The sequence below is a fragment of the Chrysemys picta genome, chromosome 2 (genome assembly GCF_011386835.1).
Source record: "Chrysemys picta bellii isolate R12L10 chromosome 2, ASM1138683v2, whole genome shotgun sequence".
Taxonomy (NCBI): Eukaryota; Metazoa; Chordata; order Testudines; family Emydidae; genus Chrysemys; species Chrysemys picta.
The window spans coordinates 136,944,057-136,968,833 of record NC_088792.1 but is presented as its reverse complement, the minus strand read 5'-3'; the positions used below and the strand labels follow the sequence as shown (position 1 = coordinate 136,968,833).

Genomic DNA, 24,777 nt, shown 5'->3' with positions numbered 1-24,777 from the left:
ATTTAAGGCTCATAAGACAGGGAAAAACAGAGGAAGGGAAAAGCATTTTGAGTGAAGTGGAAAAATCAAGTAATCTATTGTGTAAAACAAGTTGCCAGTGATACTTTAATTTCATGTCATTGTACAAAGATAAATACTGGCAAAAAAATTATGTGATAGTTCTTATTGTACAGGTGTTGAGACATACAAATATTTAACGCTGGTAGACAGTTTTACCTGGTATTTCGTGGACATGTAAACTAGTGTTTTTTTCCTGTGGCTGTCAAACACTTCAATTAAAAATACAATGCATGTTAGTAAGAGTAAGACTTTACCTGAAAGATAGGCAACTTTTTCCTTTAAAATTGGTAATACTTCCATAGCCTTCATTTCATCATTTTTGCGAAACCCTGGAACACACAAGAAACGAGGAAATAAGTCGGTGGTTTGATATGCAATGTAAGCAGGCTTTCAAATCCCATCTACCTAAATACATAAGGAAATATTTACCTTATTTAATTTATCTTGAAGCCTACAACTTTATTTAAGTTCTTTTGAACCTATTAATGAGATCTCAATAAAGTTAGAATCTTTTGTAAACTCCATTTTTATCCTATAAAATTTTACCTATGTAAATACACGGATGATCACTTGAGAAATGTGTATACGTGTAATATAACAACATGGTCAGTAGGCAACCCTTAATGGAAGATGAAGCACTTAAGTTAAGCTTTTTCAAAGTAGATAAAAAGAAAGGTCAACATAATTTAGTAGAATACCCACCCCACTTCATCACCCACGAAAGCTTATGCTCCAATACATCTGTTAGTCTTTAAGGTGCCACTGGACTCTTTGTTGCTTTTTACAGATCCAGACTAACAGGGCTACCCCTCTGATACTTAATTTATTAGCTCTCATTTTGAATGGTGCTCTGATACCAGACTTTCACTTCCTCTTCCAGCAAACAGAAGTCTGATATGCAACTAATGGCATGAATCCTTCAAGGCAGCAAGCAATGAATTTCAGTCACCTACGCACTACTTTACACACCATTTTCAAAACACCTCCATAAGCAAAAATAAAGGTATCTTACATGCCGATTCCTTTCTAGGTCCTGGCTTCTACTGGTGTGAACCTTAGGAGTACTTTGCAAAAACTAGTGAATATTCATTCATCTCCACCTTTTACAAGCCAGGGCTCACAAAAAGAGATTTGAGATGATCCAAAGGTCCAGCAATTTCTGATTACACCAAACAGCTGTCAACTGGCCTTTAGCAAGTAGTTTTACTACTTCCTCCTCATTCAATGAGGAATTCCATTCATTGTTGCAAAGCTTACCAGAATAAAAAATTCAAATAACGTGCCAATACATTCTGTCACTTAGAAGCTAGTACCAATAAGTCTTAGAAGACTACAGAGAAACTTCATAAGGATATAATTGAGTTGTCAAGACATTTGTGTAGTCTCTTGTTTAGAAAGGATAGGGATGGGGAGGCTAGACTATTCTAAGCAGTAGTGTTACATATTCCATTTATATCCACAGAAGTAAAAAATCATATTTTAAGAAATTGCTGCAAGTCAGCATAAAAAACAGATTTGTTTAACAGTTTCCACCAAATTAGAAAAACTTTCAGCACTGGACTAGCACTAGCACTGCAGCTGGGAGTGCTTTTCCTAGTTCATATACACAAACACACTAGCTCTGCTCAAACTAGTGCACTAAAAATAGCAGTGTTGCTGGGGTAGCATAAGTGGCAGCTCAGGGTAGCTGTCCGAGTATGTACCCCGGGGGTATGGGTGGGTTTGTACTCAAGCAAGTCCAAGCTACCTGAGCTACCCCTAGCTACACTGCTGATTTTAATGCACTAGCTTGAGCAGAGCTACTGTGAAACGGTCTGCCTGAGCTGAGAAGCATGCTCCCAGCTGCAGCAGAGACATACTCAAGTTCCTGCATGTTTAGATGGGGGGAAAAAAGCATTCACTCCATGGAGAGCAAGTGACATTTTAAGTCTCATGGATGATTCATCTTAAACCCCTTTGTAAATGTCCAGCATTCAAAGTAATGCCACCCCATGGCCTGCAGCTAGAAATCTGTTTGCATCCTTCTTCTATCCCCCTTTTCATTTTCCAGTCAACCACATACATAGTGCTTAGAGTACTCTATCTTGCGAAGAGAAATTTGTTTAAGGTGCTTCATTAATGCTTCCTTACAGGCAATCTCTTCGGGAAATACCTGCAAACAAGATAAAACAAGTTTCTCATTTGCAGAATCTGTTAAGCCAACAAAACAGGTGGTATTCCATGGGTGGAACAACACCCCGACTAAATCATAATTCATAATTTTCAATTGTATCTTTTCAAAAAGATTCTTTTAAAAACCAAATTCATCCAGTTTTTAGCCACATTCAGCATTTTAATGGCAAGATTTTATGCAGATTTAAACATGAGACATACACGATCCCCTAGGGCCTTGAATCCTACAGAAGGCCAAAGGGTGCAACTTATATTGCGCCTTACACAAGCTCATTCTTGCCCCCCACTCCCCAGTGGTAATTCGTCCCAAGTGAGGGAAGGTGGCTTTGATGTTGCCTTTACTCCAATGAGTTTCTGCTAGTTGTTCCCTGCTAACTGTGACTAGTCTTCTGGCCCTTTCTTGTCTCTTTCTCAAGCCATAATCTCAGAATGGAATCGAGACTGGGACTTAGGCTGTTGTCCCTGAATACTAACTGTGATTACCTAAGGAGGCATGCCTTACGTTCAGTATGTGCATTTCTTCTCCTCGAGAGCTATGGCCAGTGGTATCCAGTGACCACACATCCTTCTTAATGCCGTGTATTTTTAATTAGTACCAACACATTTCAGAGACAGATCTTAAACCAAAAACAATACTGAGGCCTGTCTTCCCTAAGGCCTACCGTCCCTCCTGGAAGCTTGGGAAGGCCTCTACTTCAGACACTCCTGCATGACATGTCAGTTGTTGTCCCCAGGAAGAACTCATTGACAATCCCCCCCGCCCTGCCCCCAAGTCTTAACTGTTAAGAATCACTTTGATCTCTAGGCTCCCAGCCTTGGCGAAAGAGCTGGGCGGGAGCTGGGAAATAGCACCTTCACCACTAATTATTTGGCCAGTGTTTTGTAACTGCCTCCAAATTTATCAGGAGGCTGCTTATCTAGAGCTGTTGTCTTGCTCTCCTCCTTGTTCTTCCAAAAGCCACCATTAAAAGTTAATCAAAACATTCAGATTACGGCCCAATAAGCCAATACAGCCACAAAGCAACTCTCACTCTTCGGATCACACATGGTATCGATAGGTTACAGGTCAGCATTCCTAGATACAGAGCTGTTCCACATTCAAACTAACGTGGGGGCATGGTTTGAAGTTTTACATCCTTGCTTGAGCATCACAGGTCCCACAGGCTGCAGCTGCTCAAGGGAGCCACTCATGTTCTGGGCTGTCAGTAATTCCATGTAGCAACTTTTTGTTGATATATCCAACTCCCCCTACGACAGCTGTACCTCTACTGGGGACAAGAGTAAGGCCAGCAGCTTTAGATGGAAAAAAAAAAAAGTCTCCCAGCATGTTTGTAAATGCATTTATTCTGCAATAGCACCATTACCACCAGCTCTAGAAAGGTGATAGTATTCCTCAGCCTCTTTTTCAAGAGGCAGAGTTCTTTGGTAATGCTCTGAGTTATCAACCCTAAACCTGCTGTGGGTTCTGTATACCACTCCCTCACCCGCCCCACTGGACCAATTAAGATGCTGATTTTATTAAGGTTAAGGTGAAAAACATTGTTTTATCTGATAGAAATTCATGCAGAAATAATCTTATTGTGTGGGGCTAGTTCTGTATGTTAAGAGTCTGCCTTAGGTTCCAATTCCACTAGATACCTAAGAATGTGTATAATCCCACTGATTTCAATGACTGGCTAGTGAGGTTAGGCACTAGATTAAGCACTTTGCTAAACTGGGGCCTCCGAGATTTACTCACTGCAGCTGATTGTGCCTTTAAAGGCTCATGGTGTACGAGTTTCATGTTCCTGTCCCCTTAAGGGCCTATTTCTGTGCCTGTTCTACAATGGTGAATTTACTGAAGGCAAAAGACAGCAGGAGTTATATTTGGGTGAGAGGGTGCTGGAAGAAAGGAAAGAGCATGTGCTCTTTTTAACTCCATGGGGGAGTGATCATGCCAATAAATAAAGCAGAACATTATCTTTTTTAAGGTTAATTGTACTACAAAGCACTTATGATTTGTAGGTTTAGTAAGACTTATTGAAGAAAGTCATTGAACGTACTCAAGAGCAGTGCCAAAAATATCTGCACCAATCTCTACACAGCTCAGCAACCTCTGAGCCAGCAGTCTTTATCACACATTAATGGAGGTGATGTCATCCTTTCAAACCAGGCCAGTCTGCAGTTGCTGCTGCTGTCTTTTTCACTGCAGTGCCTGCGTATTCAGAGGATTTCGAGAAGCACAAGGTGGCATAGTGTTCAAGCAAACAAAGGTTTGAGATGTAGAAGCAATTCTATATGTATATACTTGCATTGAGAGCTTTAACTGAAGAATGGACTTCTAATTCAAGCATGTCTAAGAAAAAATGTATGACTGGAATTCTGAAGCTGATCTCATTTCTCATACAATAGCATTTGCAGCCATTCAACACAATATTTGCCTGTATAAAGTCTCTATTTAATACACTGCACACTATTTCTACATCAGTTTTTCACCACTCAAAGCTAATACAAAGCAATTTCTGGCTTGCTGAATACCTGATTTTAATGAGAAGTAGTAAAATTACATTAAGAAAAAGAGTAACAAAGAGCAGCTTCATTTATAATTTCTTTTGGTTTTACACAAGCAAAAATACCAAGATTTAACGTGGGTTTTCGTTTCAAATAATTGTGAAGTTGACTATTTATTTTTAACACCAATTTGCCATTTCATGTTTCTTTTTTTGTTAGTTACTGTTAGCTAGTAGGTCCCTAGTTTTTGTTACATTTTATTTAAATCATGTAGTCAGAGAATTTAGATAGCTATCAGGGTCTAAAGGATGGTGGAATTCAATAAGGTCCTCTTCCTCTTGCTTTACCAGAAGTCATACTAATATACTTTACATTTTATAGAATTAGGTAAACACTCAGAAAAAAATCTTCTAATATTTGAATATAAGTGTAGGGGGAAAATAACTTTTGCTTGAACTTCTCAGGCCCCCTATCACCACTATGGTATCAAAATACTGAGGTGATGTGGAATTGAAGGAACTCTGAGGACATAAAGCAAATAATCAAGTACCACACACCTTGCAATTACTGAAGGACATTTGAGAGATGTTTAATTGATGATTAAGAGACCACTTCCTGTGCTAAGAATTTTATACAGCCATATGACAACATTGGAAAACAGCACAGATAGAGCCAGCCAGCCCATTACTTAAAATGTAGGTTGTGTGCACCTTAAATCACTTGGAGAAAAATGCCCACCAAAGGGGAAACCACTAAAAAGAACAGTTCAGCAGTGTGTACCAGGGTGGATTTGATTCAAATCAAACTGATTTAAATCACTAGTCAGGAAAACTCGATTTAATCATGAATTTCTACATAGAAGTGCATTCTTGTTGGTTGTTATAACCTTAATACGTATTCTTCACAACTCAGAGATAGATGTAGCTTTCATTTTTAGAAGGTACACATTATACATTTTTAAAGTGATTTATTTTGAAAACTTTTCAGATTAGTTTTACAGCTATATCAGAAAATGAATGATTGTTTGGTTATTTCATTTACCAAAGGTAATTGAAGCAGATATTTATGAAATCACTGGGAGGTGAACAATCTGCAATTCAACACATTATTCATTAATATTTGGAGGATTTTCTTACCATGCTGTATTAGGAGGAGAACATCACCAGACAGACATTTAAATTGTTTTATTTAACTAAAACAACGTTATGTATTCTGGATTCTTTTCTTCAACAGCAAACATATAATATTTTAACAAAGCAAGCATATGAATTTTTGAATTTAATTAAACATTCATGTTTTTTAAAATCAGATTTTTTTTGTTAAAATTGTTTTCAACTAAAATAGTTATATGAAATATTTAAAAAACAATTAAATCGACTATGTCAGCCAGGTCAACATGAGAAAATTAAAATATTGGCTTCTGCAGCTAACTCAGTCGTCTCCACCTTCATTTTCCTATTTGTTCATAGTCTGGAAAAGAAAAACAAGCTTTCGTGCTTTTTCAGGTCCCAAACGATTTTTCAATTTGGAATGAATTAATCCAAAGAAGAAAATATTCTTTCTACACCGGCAGAAGAAGCTATTGCTGTTAAAAGTGATATCATCATTTCAACAGTCTCTAAATCCAAGTGCTTAAGTGATTTCCACTGGTGTGACTTTCTTTAAAACATCATCAGCAAACATATATTTCTTGAATAATTCTTAGTCCCAAACTGGGTCTCTTTTACGGCCTGCTGCCATTATAGGTTTTCCCTTCTAGTGAGAAAATGGTATGGTAGATCTCAAATCAATGAAGGCTACACTCAGAAAGACCTCAAGACTTCTGGAATATGCTGCTCAAACACTCATTTTTGTTTCTACTGCCTGTCCCAGCACATCGCTCGCCCATGCCGCTTCCCGCTGCCCCCATTGGCCCGGGACGGTGAACCGCGGCCAGTGGGTGCCGCGATCGGCCGAACCTGCTGCGTCAGCAGGTAAATAAAACTGGCCCGGCCCACCAGGGTGCTTACCCTGGCAAGCCGCGTGCCGAACGTTGCCGACCCCTGATCTATTCATTGAACTTTTTGAAACTTTGCACTTTTAGAGAGAGATAAGGGATTGACTCTGTGTACACAAATTTGCAGAGGGACAATAGGGTTGAGGTCTGTTATTTCTCACCTCTATATATTATTTATTTAACAACATTTTTGCTGTTAACACGCATGTTACCTCTGTAGACACGAATCCACAATTTGAAAACTGCAAAACTAAGCATCTCTGATGGTATCTTCTAGACTGAGCACTGAGTCGCATTGGGTAGTTAGAAAGATTAACCTAAATAATCTATATCACGGGTAGGCAACCTATGGCACGCATGCCAAAGGCGGCACGCGAGCTGATTTTCAGTGGCACTCACACTGCCCGGGTCCTGGCCACTGGTCCGGGGGGCTCTGCATTTTAATTTAATTTTAAATGAAGCTTCTTAAACATTTTAAAAACCTTATTTACTTTACATACAACAATAGTTTAGTTGTATATTATACACTTATAGAAAGAGACCACCTAAAAATGTTAACATTTATTACTGGCACGCGAAACCTTACATTAGAGTGAATAAATGAAGACTCAGCACACCACTTCTGAAAGGTTGCTGACCCCTGATCTATATAGAAGCCCCTGGAACCCCATAAGATTGGGTCCCTAATCCATGAACTATTGGAACACATTTACAAAAATTTTCTTAAACATTACACGAATATATTGTCTCATACTATAGAATTAGAATTTATAATCCCCATTCCATGACGAGATATCTTTGAGTTATAATGTATCTTAATTAAAACTATCTTTAGATAAAATGCTTTTTGAGGAAAAATCCTATCCAAAAAATCCAATTTAAATGAAAAAATCCAATTTTTTAAATTTTTTTTTTTAATCATTGATTTTTATCCACCCTGGTGTGTACTACTCCTTTCTCTTACACTGTAGAAATCTAAATCCTGTCACTGTCATTTGCTATTCTACAATTCTCTATTGCAAATCTGGAAGCTAGCTGGCACCACTCACAATGTGTGGAAAACCATTTCACATGGAACACAACATTTAGCTCTAATGGTGTTCAATTCTACTGCACCATGCACTTTCTTAAGAAGAGAGGGAAGCCTGCTTGCCTGCTTCCACATCAGTGTATAAGCAGGATGAGGTCACCCTGCTGCTGTACATGAACCAGGCAGCAGACAAACGTCTGCCATTTTCACAGCTACACACACACATCAGTTGCATAAGGGGAGGCAAACTAGTCTGGTCTAAAGACAAGCTTCAGTTTTAAATTTCAAGTAATAATTAGTCAATAGAAAAAGAGAAAAACAAGTTAAGCTTCGTAGGTTTCCTTTCAACTCACCTGTAACTCCACAGCAAGAACAGTAATGAGTAATGAGCACCTTAAACCTGAACTACGATTTCCAGAATGGTCTTTCTGTATTTTTTCAACAAAACTTTGTCTACATACTATTACATAATTCCAAAAGCAAAATTATTCCCTATGAAGAGGTATGTCTCTTGCTAAATATGGATCAGTTAATTCACCTGGATAATATTCCAGTGAGATTATAAAATATGACTCAATTTGTTTCCCTAACCTATACCTGGATTACCCAACAAACAGAAGCGAGTTCTTTAGTAAAAGAGAAAGAAAGAAAATAAATATATTAATAAACCTACAGCTGAATAAGGTATATACTGAGTGTGGGAGAAACTTTGAGAAGAAAGCTTCATTCCCAGTTCTCACACGGTCTTCTCCCTTTTCCACCAGGGCAGGCTGTGGAATTTCAGATTTACATGGACGTGAAGAAGTAGTCTCATATCATACCTGAAAATATTAAAGGAAATTTCCATATAATTTAATAGGGTCTAAAATAAGTTTGATAAGAGACCTAGAATACATATTTGGCTCGAAGTCTGATCTTATACGTGTGCTCCGTCTCCAAGGTAACAAAAGAAATTAGTGACAGAAAATGGCCATCTGTAAAAGGCATCTCCTTTGTAGAGGCAATATATTTTTAAAGCCTTTCAAGAAGCTTGAAGAACAGATTTTATTTTTTAAATCAGCAGAAGCCTCAAACAATTAGATTGAGAACATTTAAAGCCTATCTCGTTAGCTCTCTCAAAAGTACATTAAACTAGAAAGATGAATTCTCACTTCTGTGGGTGAAGTGGGATCACAAGCTGGGGCAAGTCTACTTCAGTGTGCTCAATGAGACAGTCTAGTGAAATTCTCATCTCTAAAGGCAATTCCCCAGGTGCAGTGAGCAAAGAGAAGCAACTTGCTCTAACACTAGATTTTATTTCCTTCAACTTTTCTTCTGCTTAAGAACTCAAATGGTTGCAAATAGAAACTGTAGAAACAAAGTGACACACTGACCACCAGACCTTAACACCTATGGTTCAGTTCTGTGTATTCTGCATTTTTTGATAAAATACATAATGTTAAGTGCCATTAGTACAGTTATGTGAAGCAACCAAAATGACTCCCCAGAAAGTTACATCTTGGGGAGAAATTAATTTCCAGTTGCCTATTGAAAGATTTAAAAAGGGCAGGTGAGTCAAGAGTAATGAAATTCACTGACTCCTACTCATGGTCTATACCACTTCATTACTGTTCCTTCCATAGACCAAGCAGAGAGCTTTGATCACAGCCCTCCCTCCTCTCTGACAACCCGTTTTATTATATAAACATTTGCTTGCTATCTGACAGTATTATAAAGCTCCAGCTCTTTTCACATGTCCCTTCTTATCATTTATTTAAATGACAATAAAAGAGCATCATTCTCCCACTTAGGCACTATATTCCATTATGCTGGACTTCACTGGTGTTTTTCAATAGCGATGTGCAAATACACCAAGGCGGATACCTAAAGAGCCTTTTATTCCACAAAAAAAGTTATTTCAAGCACAATTGAAGTGGTCATTTCATTCTAAGTTTAATTAAGGCAGTGCTTGTGAAATATACCACAGTGACTGCTTGGGAGATGTTTGTCAACTAGCTACAAAACAAGTAGCACTGCAAGATTTTCCATGCCTTAACTCTGACCTGGATAAAGAATTTCTAGGATAATTTAATTCCATCTCAAATAGTCAGCAATGGTGGGTATTAGTGTGACTTGTGAAGTGCAGGCGGGAAAACTGTGTTGTGGACTCATGTATAGTGTCTGAAACAAGTGAATATTTGGCAACAGTGTCTGAATTCAAGAAGTAAAAATCTATAATAATGAACGAGAAAACTATGAAAACGTGGATGGTAGTTGCCATGTTTCTCAGGACTAGAAGCCATTAGTCTCATTTTACTGTAGGTATATCTAGAAAGTCTCGTGGTTGTGTTCTTGAGTTTACAAAGTGTTCCAGCAACCCTTTTTACTGCAATATATAGTGGTCATCCCTGACTTGCCAACTGCCTTAGTTATCTCAATTGCTCTCTTTTAGCAGAGTTCTAGATATTGCCTATAATGTATCGGTTCAGGTAGTACAGAAGTAACCAAATCTTTGGAACTTCAGCAAAGTTCAAAGGCAGATTTCAAGGGTACTCACTAAGGGATGCAATTTTACTATTTCCTCCCAAGTTTCAGTCTAAAGGTACCAGCATTGTCCACCCTTTGGAAAGAGCAATTTATAATGGATGTGCTGGCAATCCCACAGCTCAGAGGACACCATCAGAATTTTAAGTATGACTAACAGGTTGTATTTAAAAACAAATGTCACTGTTATTCCTCTCTGCCAAAAAAACATACACAAAATGTCATCCTGTTCGGTTCACTTAGTCTCTGAATATTGTGTAAGGACATTCAACAAGTGGTGCAACATACCAAACATCATATACCTTAGTATCCATGTAGTGGTGTTTGATCACACATTCAAAGTTGGACTGTTTAATGGTAGCCACCTCTAGGTTTTCTAACGTGTAGTTACAGTGGAATGAAAAGAGAACAATTTAATCAGAAACATACCTCTACATTTAATTTCACCAGCCACACTGGTCAAATTAAGGGCTGCTCTACACTGGGGAGGGGGAGGGGGGAGGAGGGGCAATTGATCTAAGATACATAACTTCAACTACGTGAATAGCGTAACTGAAGTCGAAGTATCTTAGATCAATTTACCTTGGGTCCTCATGGCGCGGGATCGATGGCTGCGGCTCCCCCGTCGACTCCGCTACCGCCGCTCGCTTCAGTGGAGTTCCGGAGTTGACGGAGAACGCGTTCGGGGATCGATATATCGCATCTTAACGAGACGCAATGTATCTATCCCCGATAGATCGATTGCTACCCGCCGGTACAGCGGGTAGTCTGGACGTACCCCAAGAGAGGTCTATAAGTTAACATTAAAATACTATCCTCAACTTTTAGGAGACTTCAAGAGCACTGAGGCCGTTGTGCTTTTGACTAAATCAGCTCTGGTCAGGCTTGACAACTCACCAGTCACAAGACATTACACCATCAAACCTTCAACTGCTCATCATGATTGCTGCTCCAGATACCTTACTTCCCTAACCCATGCACCCCCCTCCCCACACAACCTGGGGGGAATATCCTGCACTATGACAACACTTTATTCGTCAGACTGCAGGGCTGCATGTGACTCACAGACATGCATGTAAATTAGAACGGACAGCCTGGAACTACTTCAACACAATAGAGAATGGAATTTATTGCCAGTTTTTTAGCTCTTAGCAAAAAACAAGAAACAAAAAAAACCCCAACCGAGTGCTAAGTACAAATGCACACTGTCTGATATCCGTTTTGTGATTCAATTGTTTTGGACGGTATAAAATTCACTGTTCCCTTGCTAGTACCAACTGTATGTGAGACGGTGAGGAGAACTCAGAGACACCACACAGTGGCCGCAAACAATTTGCACTACTCCAAGAGTACACTGAAGCAATGTGATAGGTTGCCTTGTAAACCTCAAAGTAACAATTAATTTAAGGTATTCAAGTTTTATCTTGTTTCAGAAACCTTAAGATAATTAACACACCAAAATATTTAGAGACAAAGGAGAAAGAGCATGACAGATGTGAGGGGCTGAGACAGACAAGTGGTTGCTCTTATGACAGCTGTTCTTAAGTGCTCAGGAGTGATTTTAAAACATATTTGAGACATTGTACAAACCAGAATGACAGTCCCTGTTCCAAAATGCTTACAAACTGATTTGATAACGAGCCATAACAGTTGAATGAGACACAAGCAGTACTACAAGGGGTGAACGAGCAGGTGGACAGGCTAATTAATAGTTGTTGGGGAGGGGAGAAGAGGGAACGACCTAAAATGTAAATGAAAATAACCCCCCTGACTGGATCTATTGTGAACAAACCTTTGAGTTTAATATTATGGTCACACTTTATATTAAGGCTCCATTTAAAGTTTAAAGGTCAATTCATGGGTAACAAGTAATTGATAGCTTACCACCCTGGCTTACAACCATTTACAATACCTTCCACTAAAGTGCTTATAACACATACGACTGATGTTTATAGAATAATGGACGCTAAACTGTTAATAAATGCAAAATTAATATCAAGGATGACCTATTCTGCTTCCCTGATATTCAGTAGGATGGATTTTTAAACTTGTATGTCCATTGGTGTCTTTCTTCTGTTCCTGCCTTTAAGTCATCCATTTTTATCTGAAAAATATTATTTCACCCATTAATACGGTCTAAAGCATCAATATACTGCTTCACTCATGAAACAATAGGCCTTTTATGTGCTGTTTTTCACCATACTGTTCTTATCGCCAGCTCCATATTTCTACTGTTGGCTGGTACTGCAGACATTTAGTTTAGAAGTGCTAATACCACTGATGGTATGGTTTATGAGCTTGAAGACATTACTTTCATTTCATTTTAGAACCTGAAAGGTGCTTGTACGTAAGGGCATCTTGTATGCCACAAGCAATTCTGACGCACAACCATTGGTAACACTTAAATTGGCAGCTTTAAGTGGCTGTAGCCTACTACTTAAGGTATGGTATTCCCAGCAGCTTCCCACAAGAATGCAGCATTAACTTTCCTATATCTTGAAAGATTTTTCTGTAGTGCTTAATTACATAATTCACAAATATATAGGTCAAGTAAAAGTGAACAGTTAAAATGTTATAGTGACAGAATGGATTTCCAGTACTGCTTATTAATGCATGAAAAAAAACTATTTTAAGTACCCAGCAAACCAATATATTGTTTTAGAAACTATTAACAACACAACATCAGGGTCAAGTTGTGTTGACTCAAGATTTGTTATCATCCCTAAGACTTTGTGAAGCCTAGAAAAATGGACTCTCCCATCTGGCAGTAGTTACTGGGCAGGTATACAAGGAAAAGGATTCCCAGGGGCACCAGCCTCAGCACCATATGTTTTTTCTTGAAAGCTCAATTTCACTACTCTTCCTGATGATCTGCTATGATTTTTTAATGTGTAATGAGATCATGTATAGTTACCTATCCCACCCCAGGAACAGCAGAAAATCCTAACCCTTGACTAGGCTGTTGCATTCCTCAAGAAAAGAGTGTTTTGCTTTGTGGTTGCTGCCAGTTAAAAGCAGAAGAGTTGAGGCATGAGCCTGCATTTATGGCTATGGGCAAAAAGAAAAAAGGAGAACAAGGAAAGACGACCAACTGAAGATTAACACCCCAAACAGGCAGAGACTCGAATTCTACTCACCACCTTCTGCTCAGCAGCCATGGCAAGTTCTATTTCAGCTGGACGTCAAATTGATAGAGTAACCTCTGTCACAAGTACCATACGTTATTAGGAGACCCAGTATATTTCCCCACACAGCAGCTGAGGCAAGCGATTGTGCTGGTCTTCCCACCAAGGTGCAGTCTTTGGGTCTTACTATCCCTTAAACTTTATTTTTCTCTAGTTACGTGATACCTGGTAAGTTTCTTTCTAGTTTTACCATTAGCACCCACACTTCCATGGCTCTTTGGTATGTCGATTTATCCGCCAAGAGTAAGTTAAAATCAATCAGGTCTGAGGGAGTTGACCAACCAGTATTCACACAGTGTTGTAGTGTTACATGCAGTCTTTTTAGGCCATACAATTTTATGCTGTCTTTTTGATCAAGCTAAGTTAATACTAACTTGGATCTCCATATAAACAAACTATATTATTTTCCATCTAGCAGCCAAAACTTATGTTGAACAACTTTAACACAAGTAGTCCAGTATGATTTTCCCTTTTAATGATCCTTAAATGCAATAATCTTAAATACCAGAAATTAGTTAAAGTTGCACTAGATTTTGTGGTGGTTCAAGATTCCAAGGTAGGTTAGAGTGCATGTAGAAGGGAGAAATGGTAGGAAGTAAACAAAAGAAATGTCTTTTTTTGTTCAGCATGACAATATGCTGAAACCCTTTTTATTGGGGCAAGAAGAGGCAGGAATAGTCTGCAGCTAGCTTCACATACATGCTAGCTAGATTCAGTGTGACACAGGAATCTATTAAAGATACTTAAAAGGCATAGTTAAACAAGTTACACCAGAGAAGTGTTTTTTACTGAACAGATTTTTTTTTAACTTTTTTTTTCCTTAAAAGATTCATTTGTGCAATTACTCTGGATATGCCATAATATCAATTTTAAGGTCTCAGTAATGGATGGAAGTGAGCAATCCACAAAGAATGAAAAACCTGTGCAATTCACTTATATTTAAATGAGCAAGTAGTTGCTAATAGCAACCTGCCCTCCCTCTCCCAATCATAGAACAGAGGATAAAACCAGCATCCAATGCCTGAACGGATGTCCACAAGCTTTCATGTTTGTGATCCTGTGTTGTGAAAGAAAGGGTAATTCAATTGTTCTGGGGAGGTGCATATGCACACCCAGTACATATGTGCAGTATTATCAAGCTGACGGTAACAGCAGCCATAGAGGAGACAGTCACACTGGCAATAATTCAGCTGTATTACAGATGCATACTAGCTCCTGGGATGCTGAAGCGGAGCAGTACACTGCTATCTGTGTGAAGCCAATGACAGTATGGGTACTACATGATCAGCAGTACTTGCAGCAGAACCCATTACATCATCTTTGTTCAAAGCTGAACTACCACTGAACCAGTGAGGAATATTTTATACGCAGCAGTTAGCCTGGAGCTGCTCTGCCTCATTTCTTGAAATACTGCTCTTTAGAAACCAGTTAGAAACCCTAAAATGCCACAAAATGTGAAGATTTACGTAACTGTCACAAACCATTGCCATCTTGCCTCCTTATGTGGTTTACCGAGTCATCTGGGCAAGGCAGCAAGAAGGGGCTGTCTCCCCTCTAGCGAACACAGCACCTGATCCTCTTGCCTTTACTCAGACAAATGAATTAAACTTCAGCAGTAGTTTTGCCAGAATGAGAGCTAAAATATTTGGCCCATCAACTGATTTTGTCTTTTTCCACAAGGGAGGTGGGTACTGTACACTTAGTCACTCTCCTAACAGAGTAAAGGAAGAGTGCTTCCCACTCCTGCCAACTTCACAGTAGTTTACTGGACTAGTGTTGTTTTTTTCTTATGGGGAAAAGATGCACCTGGAAATATTTTAGAGCTGTGTTTCATGTACATATTGCAGAGTCAAAGTTTACTGTCCTCTGAAGCAGGGGTTCTCAACCTTTTTCTTTCTGAGGCCCCCCAACATGCTATAAAAACTTCAGGGCCCACCTGTGCCATAACAACCATTTTTCTGCATATAAAAGCCAGGGCCAGCATTAGGGGGCAACAAGCAGGACAACTGCAACTCCCAAGGGCATTCTGCGCCAAAAACTTAAAAATTCTGCACATTTTATTTGCCAAATAAATGTGGAGGCTCCAGCCTGGCATTGGGGAGCAAAGGCCACTGGCTGTACAGAGGTGGGAGATCACTGTGCAGCTCCCCCCCACCCCGGACACTGACTCAGTGGTGAGGCTGCACCCAACCCTGACACAGCAGAAGGACTGGGCCTGCCCCAGAAACAAACACATACACACACACACTCCATACCAGGTGCACCAAGTGCGGGGCAGGCAGGCTCAGCAAGGCAGGATCCAAGTGTGGAGGAGCTTAGTGTGAGGGATCCAGGTGTGGGTTGAGAGGGTTCTGTGTGGGGCAATCTGGGTGCAGGCGGCTCAGTGGGGGAGCCGGATGCGGGGGGATCTGGAGGCACAGGGGCTTGTTAGGGGGTTCTGGGTGCAACGGTAATGGGACTGCAGGAGGGTCCAGGTGAAGGTGTGGGGGGGTCTGGATATGGGGGGTTAGAGCTTGGTAGGGGGAGCGTGGGTGGCTCGAGGGGGTCCAGATGCTGGGGGAATGGGACTTAGTGGGGTGGAGATCCGTGAGGATTGTCAGGGTGGTCCACATGCTGGGGGAGTTGGGCTCATTGGGGGGGTTCTGAGTGCGGGGGGTGAGGATCAGCGGGAGAGTCTGGGTATGAGGGGTTCTGGATGCACGGGGGTTGAGTGGATGGGGGAGCAGCTCCTTGTACAGGGATCCCTCCTCCTGCAGCTCAGGAGCGATGGGTGCAGGAAGTGGGGGGCTAGAGGGTGGGGAGTTTACAGAGCTTCCTGCAGCAGTGAGAGAAATATAGGGGTGGGTCTGACCCAGCCCCAGATACCATGCAGGGGAAGAGGAAGTCCCGTCCTCCCCAGTCCAGCTGGGACTAGCAGCTGAGCCCAACGCAGGGTAGGGAGCCAGGTCTTCCCCAGTCCCACCCCCTGCACCACAGTGATTTACCTCTCTGCCGGCTACCCTGAGCACCCAAAACATACTGCTGTAGAGGGTTGCATGGCCACTCTTGTGGATTCCCCTTGCTTCCCTGTCAGAAAGTCATTTTTCTGCAGGGAAGCAAAGAAATCTGCGGGGAACATACATTCGCAGTGGCACAGAATTCCCCGACTAAATTGCCCATGGCCCTACGACACAGGGGCCCCCACAAAGCTAAGCTGCGCAGGCTTCAGGTTCAACCCCAAGTAGTGGGGCTCGGAGCAGCATGGCTTTGGCTTTTTGCCCTGGGCCCCAGTGAGTCTAATGCCAGCTCTGCTTGGCAGACCCCCTAAAACCTCCTTGCAGCCCCTCCACCGAGCCTCAGACACCTGGTTGAGAACTGCTACTCTTAAGCACTCCACTCAGCTATTTCTCAAAAGTTTTCCTTATGGAAGCTGGGAGCTTAACAACATTTTAACTCAAGTTACACTACGCCTGTAAGTAGAGACAAATTATGTATGCAATAGGCTTAGTAGTTTTCACAAGTCTGCTAAATCCTGAAAGTGCACTACTGAATCCAGATCTCAAAGCAAGTCAAGAGTTATCACCAAGTCATCTCAGACTAGCCCAGATTCATGATTAAAGCAACTGCAGGCTCAATTTTAATAAGGATTAGGCAGTATATGCAAGATTAAGGAAACAAATCACCAGCCAAAAAGACCAAGTAAGCAGAGTGAAGTGCTGTTTAAAAAAGGCATTTGCAGAAACAATGAACTCATCTATTAGACTGGTGTAAAATTTAAGTTACCAACTGTGGCATTTACAGTTTTATAGATCAATGTTACATCAAAACAGTGTACTACTATAGATACAACCAACTCCAAATATTTAGTGCATGAGCAGTTACTTTAACATTCACCAATTTTAATTGCTTATAATACAGTGAATCACAATATACTTTAATTCTGACCATGGCTAGAAATGGGCAATAGCTGTTTAAGTCTCAGTGTGTTTATCACCTGCAACTAGTTGCTGGTACATCACATCCAGTTTCAATCTGTGGTTTGCAACTAAACCCCGTTAGAAGTTAAATAACTGAAAGCAAAGACTCCAATACTGCCATCCTTACTTGATGATCCTATTGACTATACCAGACATTTTGTTCATATAAGGACTTCTGAAGGCACTGCTACATACTACTCTTGGGGGAATTCTGCGCCATTGCACGTGCACAGAATTCATGTCCCCAGCAGATTTCTTTGCTTCCCCACAGAAAAATGACTTACTGATGAGAAAGCAAAAGGAAGCCACAAGAGTGGTCATGTGACCCTCCCTAGCAGTATGTTTTGGGTGTCCAGGACAGCCAGAAGAGGTTTAAATCACTGTGGGGCAGGGAGCTGGACTGGAGAGGACCCGGCTGGTGGCTCCTACCCTGCGCCAAGGTCAGCTGCTAGTCCCAGCTGTGCTGGGGAGGAAGGGACTTCCTCTTCCTCTGCACAGCATCCAGGGCTGGGTCAGACCCCCCCTAGATTTCTCCCCAGGCTCCAGGAAGCTCTGAAATCTCCCTCCCCCCACTGCTTCCTGCACCCATCACTCCTCAGCTGCAGGGGGATGGATCATTGTACAGGGAGCTGCTCCCCCAACCCCCGTTCATCCAGACCCCCTCAAACCTCCCTCTCCCACTGAGCCTCCCCCCCCACACACACACACGGAACCCCCCCCCCTGCACCTGGACCACTCAGATGAGTCACTGGCACACTGATCCCCAACCCACCGAGCCCCAGCCAGCTGCACCTGGATCCCCACCCCACTGAGCCCCACTCCCCTAGCATCTGAACCCCCTCCACTAAACTCCACACACTCAGACCGCCCTGCTGAGCTCTATCCCCCCATATCCAGACCCTCCCTCCCCCGGCTGAGCTCCAACCACCTTCACATGGCCCCCCCTGCAGAGTCCCATTACCGTTGCACCCAGAACCCCCCAACAAACCCGTGCATCCAGATCCACCTCCCCCCCCAAATCTCCAACTGAGCTGCCCGCACCCAGATTGCCCCACAAAGAACCCTCTCAACTCACACCTGTCTCCCCCATACACTGAGCCCCTCCACACTTGGATCCTGCTGGGCTACGTCTGCCTGCCCACACTTGGTGCACCTGGAACAGAGAGGCAGGGCCCTCGGGTGTTTCTGGGGCAAGCCAGATCCTTGCACTATGTCAGGTTTGGGTGCAGCCTCACTGCTAAATTCATGTCCCGGGGGGAGCTGCACAGTGATCTCCCACCTCTGTGCAGCCTGTGGCCTTTGCTCCCCAATGCCATGCTGGTGTGGCCCCGATCCAGCGCCTCAGGCAGAGCAGGGTCAAGCCACTGGTGCAGCCCTAACTCAGCACCCCGGCCAGAGTGGGGCCGAACCACGCACACCACGTGTGCGGCCCATGGGCCGTAGTTTTCCCACCACTGCTGTAGAAAGTACCTTTCATAGATTCATAGATTTTAAAGCCACAAGGGACTTTGTGATCATCTAATCCAGGGGTAGGCAACCTATGGCACGCATGCCGAAGGCGGCACATGAGCTGATTTTCAGTGGCACTCTCACTGCCTGGCTCCTGGCCACCGGTCTGGGGGGTCTCTGCATTTTAGTTTAATTTTAAATGAAGCTTCTTAAACATTTTAAAAACCTTATTTACTTTACATACAACAATAGTTTAGTTATATATTATAGACTTAGAGAAAGAGACCTTCTAAAAACGTTAAAATGTATTATTGGCATGCAAAACCTTAAATTAGCGTGAATAAATGAAGACTTGTCACACTACTTCTGAAAGGTTGTCGACCCCTGATCTAATCTGACTCCTGTAAAACACAGACCACAGAAGTTCCCCAAAATATTTGCTAGAACAGCTCTTTTAGAAAAACATCCGATCTTAATTTTAAAATTGTCAGTGAATTGGTCCAATGGTTAATTATTCTCATTTTTTTAAAAATTATGTCTTATTTCCAGTCTGAATTTGTCTAGCTTTTATTTTCAGCCATTGGACCATGTTATACGTTTCTCTGATAGACTGAAGAGCCCATTATTAAATATTTGTTCCCCATGTAGATACTTGCAGACTGTAATCAAGTCACCCCTTTAACTACTCTTTGTTAAGCTAATCAGATCAAGCTCTGTGAGTCCATCGTGCTAAATCCAATCCTTTCATCATTTTCGTGACTCTTCTCTGAACCCTCTCCAATTTATCAACATCCTTCTTGAATTGTGGACACCACAACTTGACACAGTATTCTAGCAGTAGTCACACAACTTTCTACTCCTGTTCAAGAGTCTCACTTAACATCCCAGGCTCGCATTAGCTCTTTTGGGCACAGTTTCACACTGGCAGTGTATGTTCAGCTGATTATCCACCACGGCCCCCAAATCTTTTTCAGAAGCACTGCTTCCAAAAATAGAGTACCTCATCCTGTAAATCTGACCTACACTCTTTGTTCCCCAGGTTATACATATGAAATACACATATTGTTTGCTTTCGCCCAATTTACCAAGCGATCTAGATCACTCTGAATTGGTAACCTGTCCCTCTTTATTATTTATCACTCCCCCAATTTGGGTGTCATCTGCAAACTTTATCAGGGAGGATTTTGTGTTTTCTTCCAGATCATTAATAAAGATTTTAAACAGCATAGGGCCAAGAACTGATCTCTGAGGGACACCATTAGAAACAGACTCCTTCAAAGACTGTTCCCCATTTACAGTTACATTTTGAGAGCTATCAGTTAGCCAGTTTTCATCCATTTAATGTGTGCCATATTAATTTTATATTCTAATTTTTTTAATCAAAATGTTTGTTACCAATTTAAATACCTTACAGAAGCCTAAGTATATTACTTTAAACACTATTACCTTTATCCATCAAACTTTTGTTCTCATTTAAAAAAAATATATATATATCAAGTTATTTTGACAGGATCAGTTGTCCACAACCCACATTACCTTCCTTTAGTTGTTTAGTAATTGAGTCCTGCAGCAGCCACTCCATTATCTTGCCCAGGACCTAAGTCAGGCTGACAGACCTAATAATTACCCAGGTCATCCCATTTACCCTTCTTAAAAACCGACACATTAACTGACTTCCAGTCTTCTGGAACTTCCCCAATGCTCCAAGACTTATGCAAAGTCAACATTAAAGGTCCAGGGAGCTCCATGATCAATTCTTTTAAAACTCTTAGATGCAAGTTATCTGGACCCCCTCATTTTAAAATGTCTAACTTGAATAGCTTCTGTTTAACATCCTCCAGAGACACTAGCAGAATGGAATGAGTGCTATTTTCACCATATGATGAGATTTTTCCCCAAATACAGTCCCTTTTAAACAAGCTTTTGGCCCAAGAAAGAGCCTGAAGTTTCTCTTCATTATAAATGTTTTACAATATTCTCCCACGTGAATTTAAATCTTTTGGGATAATCTGTTTATAGCAGTATATGTTCTGCAATTGCATTAACAGAAGGCATCCTTTTATACTGACTGCTTTCTTTATGCAAGTACAGGACGTTACCTCAGAGAAACTCACCGCACACTTTCTTAAAAGAATCCTGGGTAAAATTTTCAAAAGAGATTAAGTGTCTCAGAATCCTATATCCCATTGAAACTCAATGGGATTTACACTTAACCATAGCCGGGTACATTAATACAGGGATAAAAAACCCACAGCTGGCCTGGGTTAGCTGACTTGGGCTCACGGGATTCAGGCTCTAGGCTGAAATGTTAATGTGTAGGCATTCTGGTTCAGCAGGAGCCCTGCAAGGAGGGAGGGTCCTGGAGTTCAGGCTGGAGTCCAAGCCTGAACGTCTATATGGCAATTTTTCGGCCCAGAGCCCAAGCCTGAGTCAGCTGACCCGGGCCAGCCATGGGTATTTTTATCCCTGTGCAGGCATATCTATCCTATGTGGCATTTGAAAACAGGAGTTAAGTGGGTGGTTTGTTTGTTTTTTTACTCTAAGATTAAGCATCAACCATCCAATATATTTCATGGTGAGCTGACATGCTTCATTAGCTGCTTAAGTCATGCTTTCATGAGAAATTGTTACCAATTCCAGTAAAAATTATGAAATTGAGAAATAAATGGTTCCATACTACTTCAAATCAAAAGTAATCAAACTAACCTTCTACTAAAGTCTTTCATATTAATTGAGAAGTCTACTACAGTAATACAGCATGGCACATCCAGCCTATATATCAGTTGTGACTGTGTAAATAAATCTGCCTCATACTATGAAATTAATAAGCACTGTCTTTATAGAAGCGCTTTTGATTTAGATCCACTTCTGTTTCAGGGAGGACACAAAAAAAAAATCATACCAGCTTTCTTTTAAGATCTAATATCACATGTGTTTTGTCAAAACTGTAAACCAATCCTTCATATTATTCCAATACTGAAGTTCCAAATTTCCAAAGTGTTAGAAATGTTTGTTTTTACCCTGGCAACTGGTATACCGAACCCTAAAAGTCATTAGTGCCAAGTACATCAAGGAACACATCCAAGACTGGGAGAATGGGTATGGGTGAGGTCTGAGAAATCAGAAGAGATATACCAAGAAGGCTGATGAGCATGGTTTTTTTTATTACTCAATATCTAGTAATAGGAGGGAAGTGGGTGCTGCAAGCTGATAGGCTGACCTAAACATGTTGTGTCCAATATACAATGTGGAATTGAGTAGCCTTGAAACCAGCTGTTTTCACGGGAGCCTTCAGAAGCGCTTCCACCAGTGGTTGTCCCCTCCTCTTCTCTGACTTTTCTTAACATAATTTGAATGCACTCAAGACAGACACTGCCTCCTGCACTAGGAATAACCAAATATCCTAAATAAGGTCTTCTGTTGCACAGTTCCTGGGGTTAGAGATCAACTGCACCTCAATCACCCAAGTTCCCCTTACTACTCAGTTGAGTGTTTGCACACTTTTCCACCATTATCTACTGCTAATAACACATTTCTCTACAGCAGTATCATACATTTCAGAAGAAAAAATAGTACAGTTTTAACAACTCCTTCAAATTTAAGAGGAAATGTATGAGATCATTTACACTAATGTCTAGGCTCTACAGTAACTGCAGGTTGTCTAAGAAGTCAGTGACTCGCTGTACATTTCGTATTTTACCATCAAGGTCAGCAGCAAGGCTTAGTTCACTGCAGCACACAGACCTCTTCAGCTCACCATTGCCCTTTCCTATCAAGGGCAGGGCAACTCTAAGATTTGTCTAACACCAACTAGGTTCCAGTTTCGCAAATTCTGCATTAAATCCACAAGTAGTAAATATATGGCTGGTTACTGTTCAAAGAAAGGGCTGCCAAGCAAGCCAGTAATATGCACTTCTGTCAGAAGGTCTTCGAACTGTCAACTTCACACCAAATCTGTACTGCTTTAAAGCAGTTCCAGTTACACTGGAACCTCAACCATCAGGAAAAAATATAAACCAGTTCTTGTTTCATTTCCCCCTCTTCCCCGACTGAATCCAAGGACATCAATTGCTTTGGGGCATCAAAACATTTACTGATAGTTATTGGTGTTATAAAATAAGGTTAGCACGCTCTAGAAAGTCCCTACCCCAGAAAGCTTACACTCTAAAATTTTACATATACAACTGTGGGTGGACCAACAGGAAAAGAATGAAATGAAGGTTAAGAGTTACAGAGAGGACATTGTAAGACAACTTGGTGGGTTCTTTTAATATAGAAAGATGTATCTAGGTTAGTCAGTATTATAGTATTGGGGTAAGGGACCTAGTTAAACAACAATGCTACCAAAAGCTTGTCAGAGTATGTGCGACAGAACATAGAAATTGCCATACTGGATCAAACCTGAGGTCCATCTAGCCCAGTATGTTTCTCAGACCATGGGCAGTACCAGATGCTTCAGAGGAAGGTGTAACAGCGCTGCAATAGGCAGATGTAGGGTCATCTGTTGCTCAGCCTGATCTCTGACCAGCTAGAGACTGACTTAAATACTAAAGCATGATGTGTAATATCTCTTCTGAAGTGTTAACTCTAACAAGTCTGAATACACCGGTTATCTTTATGAGTTTCCAATCCCTTTTTGAATCTCAAATTCGTTGCCCTCAGTGAGTCTGGCAATAAATTTAAAACATTTTGATAAAAAACTAGAATATAAAATTAAAAATGGCACACATTAAATGGTCTCAAAGTATAACTGTAATTGGGGAATCATCATCAAGTGAGTGTGTTTCCAGTGGTGTCCTGCAGAGATCTAGCTATTTAAACATCTTCATCAATGATCTGGAAGAAAACAAAATCCTCCCCGATGAAGTTTGCAGGTGACAAACAAATTGGGGGAGTGATAAATAATGAAGAGGACAGGTCACTGATTCAAAGCAACTGCTTGGTAAACTGGGCACAAGCAAGCAGTATGTGTTTTCATATGGCTAAAAGTAGACGTATACATAGGGGAACAAAGAGTGTGGGTCATACAGGATAGGGGACTCTATCCTGGGACACGGTGCCTCTGAAAAAGATTTGGGGGTCCCTTCTAGCCTTAAAAATCTATGAATCTATGTTGTGGGGAAGCATTTCTTTCACAAACTGAAGCTATTTCATATGTTGAACATTTTTAGTATTAGTTTTGTTACTCGTTCAAAATTAAAATTGATTGGACACCCACTGGAGTTCAAGACATTTTGAAAAAGGGTCAGGGCAAATTTGTTAAATTTTGTTAAAACAAACTTTTACAAACCCTAAGACTAATAGGAATTGTTTTGTAGTTCACTTAGTTTTTTCATCTTTCTAAGGCAATGTTTTAGGCATTTGCCTTGCAGTGCAAATACTGCAACATTGTACAAGTGCATTGGACCTTGTAAGTGTAGCAAAACTTTAAATTCACAAGTAAATTAGACTAATCCATTTCCACTGTACAAGAGTAATACAATTTCTCATTTGTATTCTATTCTAGTAACACCTAAAGGCCTCATCGGAGATAAGGCCCAGTCGTGCTAGTCATTGTACAGAAAGAGTATATCTTTGTGCCAAGCAACTTAGTCTAAAAAAACATGACAGACAGAAGGTGGGGGAGGGGGAAGGGAGAGAGAAACAAACCACTAACAGCAGGTATACTACCCACATTAATAGTGAATTTAAAACACCTTAAACTATTTTAAGTGCCTACAAAGGAAAACCTGGTGAACTTTTAGTTCTGTAATGGTAAGTATGTAAAAAGAGAACCATACTTCATTATCTAGTTTTGTATTTATCTTATTCAGTGTGCATACAAACAGCCAAAAAGTATCTAAAGTTCAACTGCTGAAGCTTTTCCACTACAATCACCCCTCTTTTTCCAGAGCTCAGAAGGTAGCAACATCTTGT

The 24,777-nt window shown here is 40.9% G+C and overlaps 1 protein-coding gene across 1 annotated transcript in view; it reads right to left on the bottom strand.

Annotated features, from left to right (window-relative positions):
* Nucleotides 1–24,777, bottom strand: part of TRIO (trio Rho guanine nucleotide exchange factor) — a 431,915-nt gene that overhangs the window by 302,637 nt on the left and 104,501 nt on the right. Inside the window, 1 exon segment of the mRNA XM_008164380.4 lies at nucleotides 315–389. Coding sequence (XP_008162602.2) covers nucleotides 315–389 — 75 coding nt within the window.